General features: G+C 35.7%; 3 protein-coding genes across 3 annotated transcripts; all 3 read left to right on the forward strand.

Moving 5' to 3' along the window:
- Positions 1 to 2,448: 2,448 nt before the first annotated feature.
- LOC139872666 (uncharacterized) lies at positions 2,449 to 4,183 on the forward strand. Its single transcript, XM_071860594.1, has 3 exons — positions 2,449 to 2,902; positions 3,315 to 3,850; positions 3,953 to 4,183. The coding sequence occupies exons 1-3, from the start codon at positions 2,449 to 2,451 to the stop codon at positions 4,181 to 4,183; spliced, it is 1,221 nt and encodes a 406-aa protein (XP_071716695.1).
- Positions 4,184 to 4,246: 63 nt separating this feature from the next.
- On the forward strand, positions 4,247 to 7,267 carry LOC139872668 (uncharacterized). Its single transcript, XM_071860596.1, has 4 exons — positions 4,247 to 4,934; positions 5,520 to 6,416; positions 6,473 to 6,736; positions 7,218 to 7,267. The coding sequence occupies exons 1-4, from the start codon at positions 4,247 to 4,249 to the stop codon at positions 7,265 to 7,267; spliced, it is 1,899 nt and encodes a 632-aa protein (XP_071716697.1).
- Positions 7,268 to 15,122: 7,855 nt separating this feature from the next.
- LOC139872670 (uncharacterized) lies at positions 15,123 to 15,926 on the forward strand. The gene has a single exon (XM_071860600.1). It carries the CDS (start codon positions 15,123 to 15,125, stop codon positions 15,924 to 15,926), a length of 804 nt encoding a protein of 267 aa, XP_071716701.1.
- The last annotated feature ends 6,175 nt before the right edge of the window (positions 15,927 to 22,101 follow it).

Here is a 22,101-nt window from a genome sequence, read left to right on the forward strand (position 1 = left end):
ACCAATTTGGATCCTCCCACACACACATGACTTCAGGTACGATATACATTCCTCAAAAGGTTTAATCAATTTTCTCGCATTTGATAAATATGAATTCCTCATTTGTTGTTTCATTGTGATTATAAGGCTCTAGCACCAGTCTAACACACTCAGGATTTGCTAATTGCTCACTATCGATTTACTGATCGGAAACCAGAACAGGAGTAGGAAAAGCACAACCGTATTGCGTTCTCAAATTAACTGAACCATTCATTCTAGAATCAGGTTACTTCTAAACATTGTAAAAATATATTTTGATGGCATATAATATGGCACTGGTCAGCCACCATTGCTTTCAAATTAACCATTTCCCGCGCAGGGAACCCCATAGCCACCGAAGAGCTCCTATCCTTCTCCAACATTCTAGACCATTCTATCAATATAGTATCCATCAGCACGCCTAAGCATGGTCACGTACAGAGTTTTGTTGGCCTTCGATATATTGACCCGGCGGTCGCTACGCACCCCGGTAAGTCTAAATGAAAGGAGTCCATATTCTGGGTATTTGTAAATCATGTCAAAGTATTTCAGCACACATTGTTCGCTTCTACTAACACGAACCCCGCATTTGATCTATGCATTTATCGCGTAGGACAACTAAAAGCCAACGATAGATTACTATCGTTCTCTGATTTCCTTCACCATAACCTCATTATAGAATCATCCAACACGAGGATGCATGGCCATATTCAGAGTTTTGTTGGTCTGAAAATTATTGACCGCCCTGTTCCGCCTTACGCCGGTGATTCTATATTCTAGGCTACAACTTTTAAAGTTAAAAAGTTTACACATATTGTGCATATAGGAATTATAGATATTCAGCCTTTTTATAAATGATGTTAACGTATTCCAACACACAGCATTCACTTACAACAACGCAAGCCCTACATTTGATCTGCGTATTACTCCTGCAGGAAAACTTAAGACCAACGAAAGCTTGCTATCTTTTTCCGATATCCTTCACCATAGCCTCATTATAGAAGCAGCCAACACAAAGATGCATGGTCAAATTCAGAGTTTTATCGGTATGAGGATTATTGAGCGTCCCGCTCCGCCTATCACTAGTAATTCTGCATTTTACGATACAAGTTGTCACGCAAAACAGTTTATATGTATTGTTCAAAAGTGCACATATATTGTCTATTTAGGAATTATAACCATCCCTCATGCTGAACATAATTCAACAGGCACACCCCACCCATCAGGCCCTCAAAAGACACCCTCCACACTAAAAGGTTGCTTCCATCTTTAAATTGTACCCTTTCCCCCGATCCCGATTATCATCATCTAAAATCCACTTTCTCTTAAATAGGAATAAAACATGGCGATCCCACCGCTCATCAAAGGGGCACTATAAAGCGTGCGGCTATGTGTTTAGGTAATTTGTTTTGTGTTATCACCACTAATTGCCACACTAGCTTTAAAATTAAATTACATTCGTCAAACACACCCACCCGTTATTGGCGATTACCAACACCACTGCTCAGCTTATAATACTTATTAAGCCATCTAAAAAAGTACTTAATTTATATGGCAGGTTCACAAGTGTCTTACTATAACCACGGACCACTTACGTTTAAATGCATACATTGCAATGCAACAATGTGGTATGAAGAGAGGAGTAATAAACCCAAAAAAACCGCCAACCCGACTTTCTCCCTTTGTTGTCAAAATGGAAAACTGCTTCTACCCAAGCTCAAGGACCCTCCTATGTTATTGAAGACATTGCTGGACTACACAGCCACTTCGACAGCAAAATTTAGAGAGCAAATACGCATTTACAACAGCATGTTCTCTTTTACATCGTTCGGTGCACGAATTGACCATTCAGTCAATCATGGGCGAGGCCATTATACATTTAGAATAAGCGGTCAAACATATCATAAAATTGGGTCCCTTTTACCCGCAGAAGGAGGACATCCACGATATGCACAACTATATTTTTTTGATACAGAACACGAGGCGAGGAACCGGATGTCTGCCTTTGTAAGTTACGAGACCCGACACTCGCTTAACGAAAACATAACCAACAACCTAATCAACATGCTGAATCAATACAGTGCTGTTGATCAAGCATTTCGGATGGCACTCGATTGGTCTACTAACAATAGATCATCGGAATTTTAGCTGCGGTTGCTTGCTAAGGTGACACACTCACGGAAATATAACACCCCTACCGTAGCTGAGGTGGCCGCATTGATAACAAGTGACTTTGGGCAGTGTACGGCTTCAAGGGATATCATTGTGCAGGAAAAAAATTGCCCGCCGAAAAGGATATCAGAACTGCACCAACTATATATGGCGTTGCAGTACCCTTTATTATTTCCATACGGCGAAACAGGGTATCACGAAGAAATCCCCTATCGTAATAACAATGGATGATGGAAAACTAATAGAGAGTTTGTCGCCATGCGCGAGTTCTATTGCTATATGATTAAGCAACTTGAAAATGAAGGCACCACCCTACTTAGAGGTGGACGTTTATTTCAACAATATTTAGTCGATGCATACACAGCTGTAGAAGAACAAAGGCTTAAATGGCTAAGGAATCACCAAAATGAGCTACGCCTCGACCTATATAATAATGTGTGTGACGTTGTTACGCGCGGTGACACGAAGGCGACGTCAATAGGAAAAAGAATCATTCTACCAGCTTCACATACCGGTAGCCCGCGATATATGGTTCAAAACTACCAAGACGCAATGGCACTTTGTCGAGAGTTTGATAATCCAGATTTGTTCATCACCTTTACATCTAACCCTAAATGGCCAGAAATTGAAGGCATGCTGTCTTATATAGAAGGTCAGCGACCACCGGATCGGCCAGACATTGTTGCAAGAATGTTCAAGCAAAAGCTTGACGGTATCACCTCTAGATCCTTACGTACACAATTAAACCTTTTTACCTTTTAAACTCCCCGTTACGATGACATTTTGTTTACATACCCTGCTTCACAGACCTGCCATGAGCCTGTATTTAATTTAGAAGGCCTGCTAATTATTAAACATATTACAATTTTCCCCTTTATTCTTAGTTTCTGGTAAGCAGCAAAACCATCATGAAAAAATAAACTCACGAATTAACAAAACTTCTAAATAATGGAGACATTAACCAAATTGCCCTACACTTTAGTAAACGTCTGACCACCTACTATTAGCACGAAAATATACACCATACACAGTTTCTTTAACTACCGTCATTCTAATACTATTTGAGCTCATGTTCGTTTAAAAAAGAATGCGATCATAATATCCCATGAATTATTTTGTTGCAGGTATATACATTATTGAATTTCAAAAACGCGGATTGCCCCATGTCCACATGTTAATTTGGCTAACCCATGATTGCAAATGCAAGAGCCCATCAGACATTAACGATATCATATCCGCTGAAATTCCATCTCAGACTCATGACCCAGAAGCGTACAAAGCTATTACCGAGTACATGTTACATGGGCCTTGCGGAGGAAAAAATACAGACGCACCTTGCATGGTTGACAGAAAATGCTCGAAAAATTTTCCTAAGCCCTATTATGCGGAAACGACAATAGATGAGGATGGATACGCAAACTACAGGCGGAGGAACAATGGAGAAAAAGTAAGCAAAGGCAAAAATACGCTTGACAATAGCTTCGTTGTGCCTTACAACAGATTCCTCCTCCTCAAATACAATGCACATATTAATGTGGAATGGTGTAATAGATCTTGGGCTATCAAGTACTTATTTAAATACTTAAACAAAGGGCCCGACCGAGCAACAATAGTGATACAAGAAAATCTAACTCCTATAGAAAACTCCTCTGTTGAAAAAGTAACCGAAGTTGATGAAATTCAAAATTACTTAGATTGTCGCTATTGATCACCATGCGAGGCTGTTTAGAGAATGTTTTCCTTTGACATCCACTTTTCACAGCCATCAGTTATCAAATTGTCTTACCATTTACCAAATCAGCAGGCTATCACCGTACGCGATTCAGAAAACCTGCCAGCACTGTTACATAGGGAAAGCATCAAGGAAACCATGTTCACGCAGTGGTTTGAACTAAACAACCGAGACCAGAAAGCAAGAAACTTGACATACGCAAAAATTCCTATACATTACGTATGGAATCAGGACGCAAAAGAATGGGCCCCTCGAAAATAAAGAAGGTGTATTGGACGTATTGTGTACTCAAATCCTTCGTCGGGCGAGCGTTATTATCTCAAGATGTTGTTAAATATAGTCAAAGGTCCCCGATCATTTGAAGATATTCGTAGAGTCGACGGAACATTACATCCCACATTTAAAGACGCTTGCTTTGCCTACGGGTTGATAAATGATGATAAAGAATGGACAGAGGCAATATCCGAGGCAACATTGTGGGCATCTGGTTCACAACTTCGTGATTTGTTTGTCACCATTTTGCTTTTTTGCAACGTTAGTAAACCGCTCAACCTATGGGAAAAGCACTGGGAAGCGTTATCAGATGACATTTTGCATAAAAAAAGAAAGTTGTACAACTACCCAGAATTAATCCTAAGTGAGGCCCAGGTCAGAAATTATTGCTTGGTGGAAATACAAGCAATCTTAAATAAAAATGGTAAATCTTTATCGGATTACCCGGATCTCCCACAGCCCGACCAATCCCTCCTGAACCACCTGGACAACCGTCTTATACGAGAAGAATTAAACTACAATCTTAAAGAAATGGAAACCCTTCATAACAACCTGTATACCTCCCTCAACCCGGAACAACTTATTATTTATCAGGCGGTACTTGCAGCTGTAACAGAAAAAAAGGGAGGTCTATTTTTCCTCTATGGCCCTGGGGGTACAGGAAAAACCTTCGTTTACAACACCATTCTGACCAAACTAAGATCCGAGAAGATGATCATTCTTGCAGTGGCTTCGTCAGGTACATTTCCTCTTAAAAATTACTATCTATACACATATACATCATGTTCATATTAAATCTATACAACACAACCTCAGCAGGCCAAATTTCCTACTGTCATCCTGAAACGATTTTACATGCCTCTTATATTACTGTCTAATTTACTCTCAAAGATTAAATAATTTTTCCCATTTTTAATTGTAATAATTATGGAATTGGCTATCACATATGCATCAGATCTTATTGTCAACAGTGAAACTATTAGTAGTTTATGAAGAATTTGCCATTTTCATCATATCAGTTATATATACTATTAACATAAAAGTTAAAGATTCATGCACTATTATTTATTTTCAGTCTATATACTTTAGCAAACATGGTATTTTATTTTTAGTATTATTTTTATCCTTAAAACTTTCTTCATTATTATTTTTAGGTTACCAGATAGTTGAGAACCCTAACGTGCCAAAAACCATTATCATATACTTATATCATTATATTTATTTCATGGAAACTGATAGGGGCAGTTTGTCACCAGCAAACATAACACAATAACCGAATACCCTTTTAAAGAAATTTAACTACCCTAACAATCTTAATATGCAGGAATTGCTTCATTGCTTTTTCCAGGGGGTCGGACTGCCCACAGTCGATTTGTCATCCCGTTAGAACTCATGGAAAATAGCACATGTGGTATAAAACAAAAGACACACCTTGCAGACCTGATGCAACAAGCAAGGTTAATAATATGGGATGAAGCTCCCATGACTCAACGATTTGCATTTGAGGCGTTAGATAAAACATTGCGGGATATTTTAGCCGCAAAGGACGAGGCAAACAGAGGCAGGCTCTTTGGAGGTATGCCTATTCTACTAGGAGGTGATTTCAAGCAGATATTACCAGTGATACCAAAGGGCAAAAGACAGGAGGTGATCCAGGCTTGCATTAACCGATCAGATTTATGGAACCATTGTCAACTACACAGGTTGTCGCGAATCATGCGGGTAAATGAATACACTGTAGATGGCCGCGTTGATGCTCGGAAACGGGAATTCAATAAATGGGTCCTAGAAATTGGATATGGCAAAGTCCCCGCCTTATGTCAAGATGGAGAAGATGAACCAACATGGATAAACATTCCAGAAGAGTTTATTGTTAAATCTGAGAAGCCCCCCATTGAGGCTATCGTAGACACCATTTTTCCAGATTTCATTCAGAGACATAGAGATGAAGACTATTTACGTGAGAGGGCAATTTTGACCCCAAGAAATGATGACGCTGACCAGATTAATAAACATATGTTTAAGAAGCTAGAATCTCAAACAATGACCTTTCAAAGCTCGGATGAAATATGCAAGGGATCAACAGATGCGCTTAACCAACAACAATCATACCCAGTTGAATTTTTAAATAAGCTCAATTTTCCCGGTGTGCCTCCTCACAAGTTGAAGCTAAAAATAGGCCAACTAATAATGTTGCTACGCAATTTGAACCCCAGCAAAGGCATGTGTAATGGAACCCGGCTTATCATAACGGACTTTCAAACATTCGTTATTCAGGCTCGTATCATTACTGGCTCCCATATTGGCAACATGGTTATAATACACCGAATAATCCTAACGTCTACCCAATCCAAGTGGCCTTTTGTTATGCAACGCACTCAATTTCCCTTGAAACCATGTTACGCGATGACGATCAACAAAAGCCAGGGGCAATCACTCGAATTGATCGGCCTATACTTGCCAAAACCAGTATTCAGTCACGGGCAACTATACATCGCAATGTCGAGAGTAACCGACCCCGCCGGTCTAAAAATAGTCATGGTAAACGAAAACAAGGACGGATTGCATAACCATACAAGGAACGTGGTTTACAAGGAAATTTCCACAAACCTAAATTAGATTATATCCAGGTACATCTTCCGTCTACCTAATCCCATATTTATTTCATGTTTGTACTTATTTTAAAGTTACACCATTTTACTGTTACCTGTAATGAACACATACTTTGTGGCCCCACGTTCACCGTTGGCCGCCGATAGCAGTTTTGTAAATTGCAGAAACCTATTATTCGTCCAGTGTTTTATGCAAAAAAAATAAATCTTTATTTCTCACTGTATTGTCACTTTTATAAATTGATCGTCCTTATTGTCACACTTTCTGGGCCTGGCATTTTGAAATAAATTTAAGGGGTAAACTATTTTCTCCATGTTTTGGCTTACATGCACTTTCAGTCATTTAAACTCGACCTGACATGGATTTGTAGCCAGCTTATATCACACAAGTTTCTTTAACTGTCTTTCAGGTTTGCAAGCAAATTTTAAGCCTGTTATGATGGAAGGAAATAGGGGTTAGCCTCTAAGTTCCTCAGCACCAGGACATTCCTGCAGCGAACATTTATTTTGATTACAAAACACATAGACATATTCAATTGTTTTATCATGTGTTCAAGAAATTTGTAATTGTCAGCAACTTTTCTGTATTGAGATAACAAATGACGAAAATTACAAATATGTTATTATGGGGAAATCATGCTTCACATGTATTGTAGTCTTTAAACTGGATTCTGCAAATACCTAGGAGAATAGCCATCTATTTGATCTAAATGTGTTCAACCACAAACACAAACCGTGCTTTACTGAAACAAACACCCCGACCGACCTACAACTAAGGTCAACGTTCACGTGCACCGCACGGGCATTGACCACTAGTTTTATTAATTAATTAGCGTCAAAACTAATTGAATTTAGTACTCGTAATTAGTGTTAAAAAAAGACTCATAATTCACTAGATGAAGTCATGGCTCGAATTGAATAATTGATATTGATATATCACTGAGTATAATTACGACATACATAATAATGATACGTGTAACACTACAAAATAATTTTAATTTCTTGACACTTTCATTATTTTTGACACATGTAACACAATAATAACTTGATATGTTTTTAACACTTATAAGTATCACTAAGTTGAAAGCGTGAAAAAAATAAGGTGTCAGAAATTTAATGTTTAAAAATATGGTGTCAAAAATTTTTGAACTGCAATTAACTTTTTGACACTTTTAAGTGTTATTGGGTTTATTTTTTTAACACTTTGAAGTGTCAAAAACTTTGTGACACTTGTAGATGTCAAAAATATTTCAAATTATTCACATGTTAAGGTGTTAAAGAATAATTGAAGTGTTAAAAAGTGCGGCATTTTTTGTAGTGTAATTTTTTTATTTTTACGTCTAACATCAGAGAATTAGTAGGAAATTCTATACGTATATATTGCACTATATCTTATCTATTTATATCTTAGTATTAATTAATTATAATTTATATATATATATATATATATATATATATATATATATATATATATATATATATATATATATATATATATATATATATATATATATATATATATATATATATATATATATATATATATATATATATATATAGTGGTAGGATCAAGAGGGAAGTAATCAATCGGGGGGAAGCGAGGGGAAGCAAAAAAAAATTCGTTTTTTGAAAAAACTTTGTTCACGAACATTATAGATTGGATGAAAATATGAATATTTAATAAAGACACTTTGTGATAAATGTTTTTATTTTGGCGGAAAAATGCTCGAAGAACTAATATATAACAATTATCGTGTTTTTCGAGCGTATGTTGAGGTTTTAGATATTAGAGTTTAGATATTATGGTTTAGATATTAGGGTTTATAGGTTTTAGATATTAGGGTTTAGAAATTTAGGGTTTAGGGTTTAGATTTAGGGTTTAGATTGAGTTTTTAACACGAATGGTTTAGAGTTTAGGGTTTATGGTTTAGGGTTTGGTGTTTTGGGTTTATGTTATAAACCCAAAACACCAAACCCTAAACCCTAAACTCTAAATCGGGTTAAATTTTACTTTACAAAAATGAAAAAAACACGTTAACATTCTTCACGAACAATATTATCTTGAATGTTATTTTTGTCGATCGTTTTCCCGCCTAAATAATAACATTCATCACGAAGTGGCTTTTCTAAATGTTCATATTTTCGTGTGATCTTGATGCTTGAAAAAAAAATCCAAAAAAAAAGGAAAAAAAATTTGCTTCCCCCCGCTTCCGCCCGATTGGTTACTTCCCCATTGATCCTGCCCCTATATATATATATATATATATATATATATATATATGTGACGACCCGGAAATTTCCGACCAAATTTAAACTTGATCGTTATAATATTTCGACACGATAAGCAAAGTCTGTAATGTTGAGTCTCGAAAGTTTTGAAACTATATTTATGTAAACAATTACCCTATGAATGTTCCCGAGGATTCACGAACAATTATTTGTAAATAAACATGTTTATATATATGTTAATGCAGAATTATATAATAATTTGAAATTATAAAATATAGTTTAAATATTAGAATTAAAAATGTAAGATAAGATATAAAATAATTAAGTGGAATTTAAAATGAAGTTATATATAAATATATATGATTAATATATTATAATATTGTATTATTTATAAAATGTAAATAAACAATAAAAGCTATTATATGATATATGATTATTAAATATTACATATATATAAACCCAATTAAAATATAGTTGTTATAATTACTTTCATTATTATTATTAAAATATGAGATTTGATAAATTGTTATATTATTATTAATAATAATATTATTATTATTACAATTAGCATTAGTATTATTAGTATCTCTATTATAAATTAGTATTATTAATATAATTATTAGTCATTAGAATTATTATAATTATCATTAACAATATTATCATTATTAATATTAGTATTCTTATTCTTATTAAAAATAAATGATATTCTTGAAATTAATAATGGATTTACGTTGTTAAGTAATATTACAAAAGTTAATATGTTATATACACACACACACACACACACACACACATATATATATATATATATATATATATATATATATATATATATATATATATATATCAGATCAGATATATAATAAAATACAAATACTGTTACACAGATAAATACATAAATACATATATGAATACGGTATATATACAATTAAATATAAGATGGATAAGCAATCCATTTAATATCATTATCAATCTGTAGAGGATTTTGGATCCTGTCTTTAGAATCTGTACCATAACGATTTCAATTTCAGAAAGATCCAAAATCTGTTAGCAATCAAAGTCTACTTTTAATTCTTTTATTTTCTTCTTCTTTGTCTGATTAAGAGATGCTGTCGACTTCTTTATCCTTTAAACCCATTGAATTATGCAGTGATATGGATGATATAATTCACCTTCTTTCCTTTTCTTGTTTCCCTGTCAAACCCAAGCTCCATCACACAACCATTAAACCACCTATACACGATCCATTACATATACACGATTCATTTCCAACACCCATTGCTATTTGATCAAACCGATCACCACACGTAACCATGAACCATCTTCTCTCTCTTACTCTCTCTCTTCTTGAATCATAAGCATGAACTACCTTCAAGATCACCCGTAGCACCACCACCATTTGATTTACTTTTCTATAACAACCATCTTCGTCACTCCCATGATCCCTGCTACTCCCATGTTTGTGCATCTGTTTTTCTTGATTACCTTCAATCACGTTCAACAAGAACAAAACCCATAAACAACCGCCATCACCGAACACCTCGTCACTCCCACCATCCCCTCTTTTATTTTTTTTTTCTTTCTTCTTCTTCTCGCTGTTAAGGTATCCGAACACCACAACCTTTATCACACACAAATAATACCGCTACTATTTCAGTGGTATTCAAACGCGAAGAAGAAAGAAACGAGGAAGAATACACCTGTTTGTCTTCTATTCTATTCGGGTTAAAACACAACCCTCATCTCTCTATCTCTCCCTCTCCCTCATATTTTTTTCCTGTTCTAATTCGTTTATATGATTGTTATTAAACCGAGCCCCCACAAAAGCAATACAATGATAACGATTAATAAACAACGAGTGCTGTATGAGCTGTTAAAGTTCGATTAAAAAAAAGGAGAGAAAGAAAGCGAACATAAAAACCCTACCTGGTGACTACAGCAACTCCCACTTGATTATTTTTCTTTTTCTCTTTCAATAATAACGAAGTATGATTGATACGTTGTCATATTATCCTTGGGCCATAAATTACCGAATGGATTACAGTTTTGTAGTTGGGCCACCAATTTACTTCGGGCCATATAGTATTAAATCATGATGGGGCCAATTAAATGCAGTATGGGCCGATACATATGTTCTTTTTGAAGCCATAACAGCTACATGGCTGCCTATTTTTTTTCTTTCGAAGTGTTGATGATAATTGATAAAGAAGGATAATAGAATTAAATGATTATGCTTAAGATGATAATTAGAATAATTATGATGGGAATGAAGAAGGAACATACGAATAAGGGTTAAAAGAAATTAGGGGACTAGTTATAACAGAAAAACAACAGACAGAGGGATGGTTTGGGAGTGTGTGATGGGAACAAGAGATCACGAGTTCGAGTCCTGACTGTGGCTATTTTTTTTAGAAAAAAAAATAAGAAGGATGGAATCAGTTAAAAATATGGGTTGAATATAATTAATCCGGGAAATAAATCAGAAAAGCAGAAGTGGTGGAGTGGTTTGATGTTGAGTCGGGATAGCGAGAGGTCTCGGGTTCGATCCGGACAAAGGCAGTTATTTTCTTTTTTTTGGAGCTTTTTCTTATGAGGTAGTATTGTTATTACTTTTATTATTATTATTATTATTACTACTATTATTATTATTATTATTATTATTATTATTATTATTATAGTTACTAATATTATTTTTGATTATGATTGCTATTAAATACAAAGATAAAAGGTATAATTATTATTATCACTAATATTATCACTACTAGTATTATCATTAATATTATTAATTTTACCAAGTATTATTAATACAAGTATTCAGGATCAATTATTGATATTATTATTATTAATCCCATTAATATTAGTAATAGTATCATTTTTGTGACTATTAGTATTATTATTATTACTATTAAACAAATGCATTATTATTAACAATATCATTATTATCATTAATATTATCATTTTTTAATAAAGTTATTATTATTATTATTATTATTATTAATCATTAATATTATAAATAGTAACATTAATATTTTTACAAGTATTACTATTAATATCATTGTTATTATCACTAATAGAGTTATTATTAACATAAGTATAATATTAATGTTATTACCATTATTTTTTTACTAATGTTAGCTTAATATAATTAAGACTACTGTTTCGATAAGCAAATGAAATACATACATATATATATATTTAACACATATAACATAACAAAATTTAATATTTTTATATACAAAATGAACATATAAAACATATATATATTATTAACATAAAAATGATATAACTAATACACTTATACATATATGTGTTCAATTACAACTATGAATATTAATAAATATACAATTGATATAGGTTCATGAATCCGAGGCCAACCCTATACTTGTTCAATGTCGTTCTATGTATTTTTACTACAAAATACAGTATTGTGAGTTTCATTTGCTCCCTTTTACTCTTTACATTTTTGGGGCTGAGAATACATGCAAATGTTTTATTAACTATTTTACAATAATTATATGCGTGAGTTTCATTTGCTCCCTTTTACTCTTTACATTTTTGGGGCTGAGAATACATGCAAATGTTTTATTAACTGTTTTACAATAATTATATGCGTGAGTTCATTTGCTCCCTTTTTACTCTTTATATTTTTGGGACTGAGAATACATGCGCTGTTTTTACAACTGCTTTATTAAATGCTTCTGAAATATATTTCGAACTGCGAATACATGAAATGCTTTTATAAATGTTTGATGAGATAGACACAAGCAAAACATTCCTCGAATGAATTATTATGCAGACAGAAGTTCTGCGGATTATTATTGAATTATGTGGACATGATAATTGCCACCATTGAATTATGTGAACATGATAATTGCCACCATTGAATTATGTGGACATGATAATTGCCACCATTGAATTATGTGGACATGATAATTGCCACCAATTGATGTGAATGTTATATATCGAGAGAATGATTTTTATACACAGGTTATGTGTATTAGTTTTTGTGCACGAGATATGTGTACGGTTACTAAGATTTATGAAAAAAAATTTTGTACACGAGAAAGGTATACTGTATTTAAAAGATATCGCATGTGCATTACAGGTGGGTATAGGATTCGGGCCCATTTGTACCATGCAGGATTTAAATCTTGTGGTCTATCAAAATGATGAATTTTATTGTTTATGATAAACTTATGAACTCACCAACCTTTTGGTTGACACTTCAAAGCATGTTTATTCTCAGGTATGAAAGAAATCTTCCGCTGTGCATTTGCTCATATTACATGGAGTCGTTCATGGCATATAGAGATCAGAACCTCACAATGGGACCAACTGTTGAAGACTTCGTCCAGATGGATTAAGACGGGGCATTTCAATATACCCCAAAAATAACTTTTAATCACAATCAAGAAAAAACTTTTGGTTTATATAGGGGAAGGATCGAGCGCTAAGCAACAACGTTTTTGGAATAAGGGGATAAGTGGTTTTATAATATTTATATCTTTAGTTCTAAAGCTCCGATTCATAAAAAAAAAAATTGTTGGTATCTATTTTCATTCTGTAGATTCAGAAGAAGAAAAAAATTGAAAAAAAAACCTCGTTAACATACATCTGATGCATGATAGCTTCATGCACCAGATGTATGTTAACAAAAAAATGACTTTTGATTAATGAAAAACAGTGTTTAGGGTTTAGTAATTAGGGTTTAGAAATTAGGGTTTAGTGTTTAGATTTAGGGTTTAGAATGAGTTTTTAATACTAACGCTTTAGAGGGCCTGAAAATCGGGCACGACAACCTCGTTATCACTCAACTCCAATACGCGGACGATATAATCTTTTTCGGAGAATGGAACAAAAGAAATGCAAAATGTATCTCTAAACTCCTAAAATGTTTCGAAAAAATATCCGGACTTAAAGTCAATTTTTGCAAAAGCAAGCTCTACGATATTGGAACATCCATCAGTGAAACAAATCAAATGGCCAGCTACATAAAATGCTCCGCGGGATCTACCCCATTTACTTACCTTGGTCTCCCCATTGGTATACCCACATCTCACTCCTCATCTTGGCAGCCGATCGTTGAGAAGTTCGACAAAAGACTTTCGGATTGGTCCGCCAAATCAATCTCTTTTGGTGGACGTCTCACGATCATTAAATCCATCCTAACCAGTATCCCGCTATACTACTTCTCACTATTCCATGCACCAACCACCAAGGTTGGAGATCTCGGATCTCGGGGAGATCTCGTTTGGACATTTTTGGGGGGATCTCGGCATCTCGGAAAAATCTCGGGGAGATCTCGGGCGTTGACTTACGTTGACTTTTTAATTTTTTTAATATAAATTTGAATAAATAGTAAAAATATGTACTTTTATATACATTTTTACGAGATTTTATAAGTAAATCGAAGAAATGAGCTAGAAAATTCGAAAAAATACTAGATTTTAGGAGAAAATTCGAGAAATGAGCGAGAAAATTCGAGAAATCGTGACTTTGACCAAGTTTAATCCCGCTGACCGAGGAATCTCGGGAGATGGGCATCTCGTCTCCGTGGCTTTCCAAAAACGAGATCTCGGGGAGATCTCGGGGAGAAATAAGGAGATTTACAACACTGCCAACCGCTATCCTTAAGGTACTTGAATCTAAAAGACAGAAATTTTTCTGGGGGGGTTCTTCGAATGATAATAAAATCAACTGGATTAAATGGAACCAAATTATCTTATCGTACGAAAATGGAGGTTTAAACATAGGGTCCCTTTTTGCTAAAAACATATCCCTACTATGTAAATGGTGGTGGCGTTTTAAAAATGAAAACAACGCTTTATGGGTAAAAATTATCAAAAGCATTTATGGGCCGGGGGGGGGGGGGGGGGGGGGGGTTGGATACTAATGTTTTATGCAGGAACATTTCAGATTGCACCATATCGAAAGATATTATCAAAGCCGGTAAAATTGCAGACAACTTAGGCTCTTCCTTCTCATCTTCGATTTCAAAGTGTATTGGCAATGGCACTACCATCAGTTTTTGACACGACACTTGGATTGGTTCTGAAAGCCTCAAATTACTCTTTCATAGGCTTTTCATGTTAGATTCCAACAAAGACGCAACGGTTTCCGATAGAATCTCGAACATCAACTCCACTTCGGTTGGAAATCGGAATTGGTCCCGGCCACCGAGTGGTCGAGCATTAGACGAACTTACGAAACTCAATAATCTAATCTCATCCGTAAATCTCTCCGCTCATCCTGACTCATGGAAATTCACTCTTGACCCATCTGGCATTTTCACTACATCAACAATGTCAAATATGATCAATTCATTAAAATATGGCATCCATTCAAAAAATCTATCACTTCCTCTCAACAAATTCGTCCCTCAAAAGGTATTCATATTCTCATGCAGAGTCATTCAACAAAAAATTCCGGTGAGATGTGAACTCAACAAAAAAGGAATTGACCTACACACCATCTTATGCCCCTTATGCGATCAACATATTGAAACCATAGAACACGTATTGGTAAATTGTCATAAAGCGACTTTAATTTGGGGTCTGTTGTTAGATTGGTGGAACCAAAACAATACGCTAATATCCAACATCAATGATGTTATCATCTCCGACCAAGGTTTCTCACATAACTCCATCGGATCTTCCATATGGCAAGCTACTAAATGGATTACTTGCTACATCATTTGGAAACACAGGAACCTAAATGTCTTCACAAGTAAAGAATGGAACCCCGTTATGATTATCTCCGAAATTCAAATGCAAAGTTATTGTTGGATCTCAAGCCGATCACGAAAAAAAATCCCAATCGCATGGCATCAATGGCTCATCAACCCCTCCTCTTATGTTACCTCATCTTCAAACCGTACAGGCATCGGTTAATAGGACAATTAGACTATTCGGGTAGTGATTGATAACGCCAAAATTATACATGTTTATTGTCATTATTTCGATCCAATGTTGTTCCAATTGTATGTAATTGTTATACGTATGTATTGTAATTCATGTACATTTGTAAAAAGTCCATTGTGAATGAATAAATGAAGACCAACAGCGAAAACAGAGTTAAAACGAAGATCGAATGCATAAAACAGCCCGAAACCACTGAAACAGGTCCAAATGCGGCGCATCTCTCTTAGATGCGGCGCATCTCTCTTAGATGCGGCACATCTTTGCACCAAATAACTCCCGACAGTTTCAGATACGGAGCATGAAGACTTCTGGGCCAAAATAGCAACAGATGCGGCGCATCTGAGATGGATGCGGCGCATCTGAGATGGATGCGGTGCATCCAAGCTAGATGCGGCGCATCTGTCCCAGATGCGGCGCATCTGACCCCCTGCCGACAGTCCTGAGTGCAGAATCGAGCTGGAATCTACTAAACGTAAAGAGATGCGGCGCATCCCAAAGAGATGCGGCGCATCTGGTCACTTTCTGGCCAAAATACCTAACTTTTGAGGCTATTTAATGAAGCAAATGGTTACTTACTTAATAAACCTTCACTACTACGTTCTCCCCCAGTTTTAAGACGATTTTCAAGGTCCAAGGAAGGCTGCAAGTTAATCTCCACTCTTTCAACATCAATATTAAGCTAGGATCGTTTATCGCAATTGGTACTATTGTTCTATATCTTTTTAACATGAATTCAACTTGTATTTACTGTTTTATTAGTTCTACTATGATTATGTTAGGCTAAAAGCCTTGTGTGTTTGCTTCAATGTAAGATTTATGGCTTGGGATTGTTCTATACTTTGATGTTATGCTAGTTATACATATGTTTGATTGATTTAATTATCTAGTTCAACCGTAAGAACCATTGTTATGCATGTTTAGATCATTACTTCAATTATATAGATTGCAACCTATTAATGTGAGTTAACTAGGAAAACAATCTATACTTCAATACATCTAGTAATCTAGACGATTAGATACATACACTTAAGTGATTTTGTTATTTGTTTAATTCGGTAATTGAATAAGTTCCAAAGAAACATAGTTATGAAATTACCTCAAGTGATTGTTGTAATTAAGGTTTCACGTGAGTTTAACTGGGATGAATCTAGTTAGTTAATCAATCTAAATCACCATGTTCTTTCAAGAAATCCATTGTTGTAACTATCTTTATATTCTAGTTCAATTATACGAGTTATGACTTGATTTATGTGAATTTATCAAAGGCTATAATTTGTGCTTCAACACCTAGTGATCTACACACCTATATGTGACTATTGGATGGTAATTGGATGATATTTAGGTTTTACAATCATGTAGTTTACTTAGAGTGATCTTAGTAAACTAGGTTTTATGTGAATTTAACCAAGAAAGAATCTTGTTGATTAAACATAGTTCTTAAGTTTATAGATATTGTGAAATTGATATAAACTACTCTATTGTAACTATCGCATAACGGTTTTAATTATAAAAGAACAATCCCTATCATTTATCAAGTAAAGAAGTAAACACCGCATTCTCATTCTTGTTAATTATTATTTTTATTTACTGTTTCGTTAAACAAAAATACAACTTCAAATACAAACCCCCTTTTTAGAATAATTAATTGTAGTAAAATCATTTAAACAAACTTCTCCCTGTGGATCGAACTGGTCAATTTACTTGCTAGTTACTACATGATCGGGTTTTAGTTGCCTGTATTATGTGTTAATTATTAAGCATATTGTCTACATTTTAAAGGTTGCGTCTTGACACATCAACTTTTTGGCGCCGCTGCCGGGGAACGGCTTTGTTAAAAGATTTTAATAAATTTGAATTATTCGATCCTTTTGTAGGAATTCAATTCCTAGAAAAGTTACTTTTTATTGTAAGCTTGTATTTTTGCAATTGGTTTGTTTGTGGTGTTGTGATTGCAGGATAGGTATTAGTGCATGAATCTACGTTCTTCCAACTCTAATTTAATTCCTTCATATCCTGAACCTGAAAGAGAACTTCACGAACGCTTAAGAGCTCAAGAAGTAGAATCTCTTGCTCAAGATTTAGAGTCACTTTCGTTAGATTCTAACTCTGAACCAATTGTTCAACCAATCATCGAGCCAGTCATTAAAGAAGAGGAAGAGATGACTGCTACAAATCAAACGATGGATGCTTTGATGAAGGCAACAAGCACAGGACAAGGCCACGCAATTGTTCAACCTACGATGACTGATGGTTTTGAAATAAAGGGGCAATTTCTCCACATGGTGACTAATACATGCCAATTCGGTGGGGCCCCAAATGAAGATGCTAACGAGCATCTTCGTAAGTTTGTAAGCATTTACAAGATTTTCAAAATCAAAGATGTCTCCGATAAAGTTGCATGTCTAAAAATCTTTCCATGGTCGCTAAAGGATGATGCAAGAGATTGGCTAGACTCATTACCGGAAGGTTATATTGAAAACTGGAATGATATGATGGACAAATTTTTGTCAGAATTCTTCCCCGCTTCGAAAGCAGCAAAATTGCAAAGTGACAAAAATCACTTCAAGGAAAAGTCTAACGAGACTCTTTATGAAGCTTGGACCCGATTTAATAAAATGCTTAGGGTATGTCCTCAACACGGGTTGAATACATTCCAAAAAGTCCAAATTTTCTATAAAGGAGTCAATGTGGCTACCCGGAAGGATATAGATGTTGCAGCAGGAGGATCAATCATGAAAAAAATGCCCGAAGACGCTCACACGATAATTGCCGATATAGCAGCCCATTCTCATAATTGGCATCAAGAGATGGAATTCTCTAGATCGTCAACAGTTGCTAATGTCGAAAGCAACGATAAAATCGCTGCATTAAAAGTTCAATTGGAAAATCAAGCAAGGCAAATTGAGAAGGTAACCAAAGAAATGCACGCTATCAGGGTAGGGTGCGAGTTGTGCCAAGGTCCCCATCTCACGCGAGATTGCGACCAAACGACGATGGAAGAGCAAGCAAATTTCCTAGGTTACATACGAAAAGGTGAGATGAATTTTGACGACTTTCCGGCGGTTGAAGCAAATAACCGGAAATATCCTCCTGTCAACAGTTATCAAATAGGAGGACCTTCAAGTTCAAACAACAACTACCACGGAGGAAATGCAGGTTACCAAAATAACCGAAATTTCCAGAATCAAAATCAAAGAAATACACCACCGGGTTACAATCATCTAAACAATCGTAATCAACCCCCACGAAATTACCAAAATAATTTCCAACACAATCAACCATAAGCACAACCACAAGCACTTCTACAACCACAACCTGAGAAGAAATCCGATTTAGAAGATCTGTTGAGAGATTTTATGGTTAAACACAAACAAAATGCAGAAATTCAAACTCAGCAAATTCGCAATCAACAAGCTACGATTCAAAACTTAGAAAGGGATGTTGGAAGGATCTCACAGTTACTAGCAGAGAGACCACCTGGTGCTCTCCCCTCAAATACTCAAGTGAATCCTAGTAACAATCAAACAAGGAATGAGCATGTAAATGCTATAACCACTAGAAGCGGTTTAACTACTAACCCGGAGACCCTTAAGTCCCCGGAAGTTCCCTTGTCTCCTTCTGTTTTGTAGGTGCCTGTTGATGTAGATGAGCATGTTGAAAAAGAGAAAGAGAAAGGTGATTCACCGGAGGTCATATCGAAGAAAAGTGAAGAACCACCAGTGAAGGTGTACAAGGCACCTATTCCATACCCAAAAGCGTTGAAGAAAGACAGACTCGCGAGCCAATATCAGAAATTTGCGGGTATGATCAAGCAAATCAGCATTAACATGCCACTCGCGGAGGTTCTTAAGGGTATGCCCCATTACGGGAAGTTTTTGAAAGATCTCATATCCTAGAAAGGAAAATAGCAAGAAGTATCTGCCACATTCCTCCATGAGGAGTGTTTGGCCATCTTGAAAAAGCAAAATGTACCTCCAAAATTGGGAGATCCGGGTAGTTTTATCATACCATGTATGATGGGTGATTCGGTAGTGTATGATGCGCTACCCGACCTAGGTGCAAGTGTTAACCTAATGCCTTACTCGTTATATTTGAAACTTGACTTAGGAGATTTGAAACCAACTCGGATGGGTATTCGATTAGCAAACCAATCATTTGATACTCCCATAGGTATAGGATATTCTTGTAAAAGTTGGCTCACTTGTCTTTCCTGTCGACTTTGTTATTCTAGAAATGCAAGAGGACACAAAAGTTCCTATCATTTTAGGACGTCCTTTCCTTAACACTGCAGATGCTATCATTAATGTCCAAAAAGAACAATTAAGTCTAGGTGTGGGAGACGAGAGAATAGTTTGTAATATTGACAAAGCCATGAAAAGACCCACTTCCACCGATGACTCTTGTTTTCAAATTGATGTTATAAACTTTTGTGTTGAGAATGAATTACAGGAGCTACTTGAAATTGATACCTCGGGGTTTGCCCCGGTGAGTGAAAGTGAATATTTCAATATTGATGAGGATTTTGATGAGTTGATGAAAGTGGTCACGGATGATGAGACCATGAAAGAAGAATTTCCTAAGAAAGAAGAATCATTTGAAGATATCGGAAATAAAGATAGATTCCGAATAAAGAATTCCTTGAAAGAACCACCCGTACTAGAGCTTAAGGAGCTACCCAAACACTTGGAGTATGCTTACCTCGAAGGTACATCTCAATTGCCAGTAATTATTGCTTCACATCTTTCCGGTAACGAGAAGAAAAGGTTAATCTCTATTTTGAAAACCCATAAAAAGGCTATAGCCTGGAAAACGACCGACATTCCAGGGATAAACCCGTCTTATTGTACACATAAAATTCTCCTTGAAAATGACTTCAAACCAGTAGTACAAAGACAACGCAGGCTAAATCCCAACATGAAAGAGGTTGTTAAAAAGGAGGTAGTCAAGCTTCTTGACGCCGGGTTAATCTACCCCATCTTCGATAGTCCTTGGGTTAGTCCAGTACAAGTAGTACCCAAAAAGGGGGGTACAACCGTTATTGTAATGAAAAAGACGAACTCGTTCCAACAAGAACGGTTACCGGCTGGAGAGTCTGTATTGATTACAGGCGTCTCAATGATGCCACTAGAAAAGATCATTTCCCGTTACCTTTTATTGATCAAATGATTGAACGATTAGCGGGGAAAGAATACTATTGCTTTCTAGATGGTTTCTCCGGTTACTTCCAAATTCCAATTGATCCCAACGACCAAGAAAAGACCACATTCACTTATCCTTTTGGGACCTTTGCCTATCGCCGCATGCCATTTGGTTTATGCAATGCACCCGGAACCTTTCAAAGGTGCATGATGGCAATTTTTGATGATATGGTAGAGGATTGTATGGAAGTCTTCATGGATGACTTTTCTGTGTTTGGAGACTCCTTTGAATCGTGTCTTTTTAACCTTGAACGTATGCTTATCCGATGTGAGAAAGCAAATTTGGTCCTGAATTGGGAAAAATGCCACTTCATGGTGAAGGAGGGCATTGTACTTGGTTACAAAATATCTCGTGCGGGAATAGAGGTAGATAAAGCTAAAATTGAAGTTATCTCTAAGCTACCTATACCGACGAATGTCAAGGCAATTAGAAGCTTTCTTGGTCACGCGGGATTTTATAGGCGATTTATCAAAGATTTCTCTAAAATTGCCCGTCCAATGACCAAACTTCTTGAAAAGGATGCTCCATTTGACTTCGATTCTAATTGTGCGAATGCATTCTCCATTCTAAAGTCAAAACTCACACAAGCTCCCATTATCGTATCTCTGGATTAGAGTATGCCTTTTGAGTTAATGTGTGACGCGAGCGACTATGCCTTAGGAGCTGTCTTAGGACAACGACCCGATAATCATTTTCGTCCAATTTATTATGCGAGCAAAACACTAACGGGAGCTCAAATTAATTACACCACCACGAAAAAAGAGCTTCTAGCGATTGTTTATGCGTTTGATAAATTTCGGTCATATTTGGTGTTGTCCAAAACCATTGTTTACACGGATCATTCGGCTCTTAGGTACTTATTCTCGAAACTAGATGCAAAACATCGTCTCATACGTTGGGTTCTTCTACTTCAAGAATTTGACATTGAGATACGTGATAAGAAAGG

The sequence above is a fragment of the Rutidosis leptorrhynchoides genome, chromosome 10 (genome assembly GCF_046630445.1).
Source record: "Rutidosis leptorrhynchoides isolate AG116_Rl617_1_P2 chromosome 10, CSIRO_AGI_Rlap_v1, whole genome shotgun sequence".
Taxonomy (NCBI): domain Eukaryota; kingdom Viridiplantae; phylum Streptophyta; class Magnoliopsida; order Asterales; family Asteraceae; genus Rutidosis; species Rutidosis leptorrhynchoides.

Coding starts and splice junctions, on each gene's coding strand:
- LOC139872666 (XM_071860594.1), top strand. CDS start 2,449: ATGCGCGAGTTCTATTGCTATATGATTAAGCAACTTGAAAATGAAGGC. Junction 2,903..3,314: donor GTTCAAGCAAAAGCTTGACG/GTATCACCTCTA, acceptor ATTTTGTTGCAG/GTATATACATTATTGAATTT. Junction 3,851..3,952: donor AAAACTCCTCTGTTGAAAAA/GTAACCGAAGTT, acceptor CACTTTTCACAG/CCATCAGTTATCAAATTGTC.
- LOC139872668 (XM_071860596.1), top strand. CDS start 4,247: ATGTTGTTAAATATAGTCAAAGGTCCCCGATCATTTGAAGATATTCGT. Junction 6,417..6,472: donor CAATTTGAACCCCAGCAAAG/GCATGTGTAATG, acceptor TTCGTTATTCAG/GCTCGTATCATTACTGGCTC. Junction 6,737..7,217: donor CCGGTCTAAAAATAGTCATG/GTAAACGAAAAC, acceptor ACTGTCTTTCAG/GTTTGCAAGCAAATTTTAAG.
- LOC139872670 (XM_071860600.1), top strand. CDS start 15,123: ATGTTAGATTCCAACAAAGACGCAACGGTTTCCGATAGAATCTCGAAC.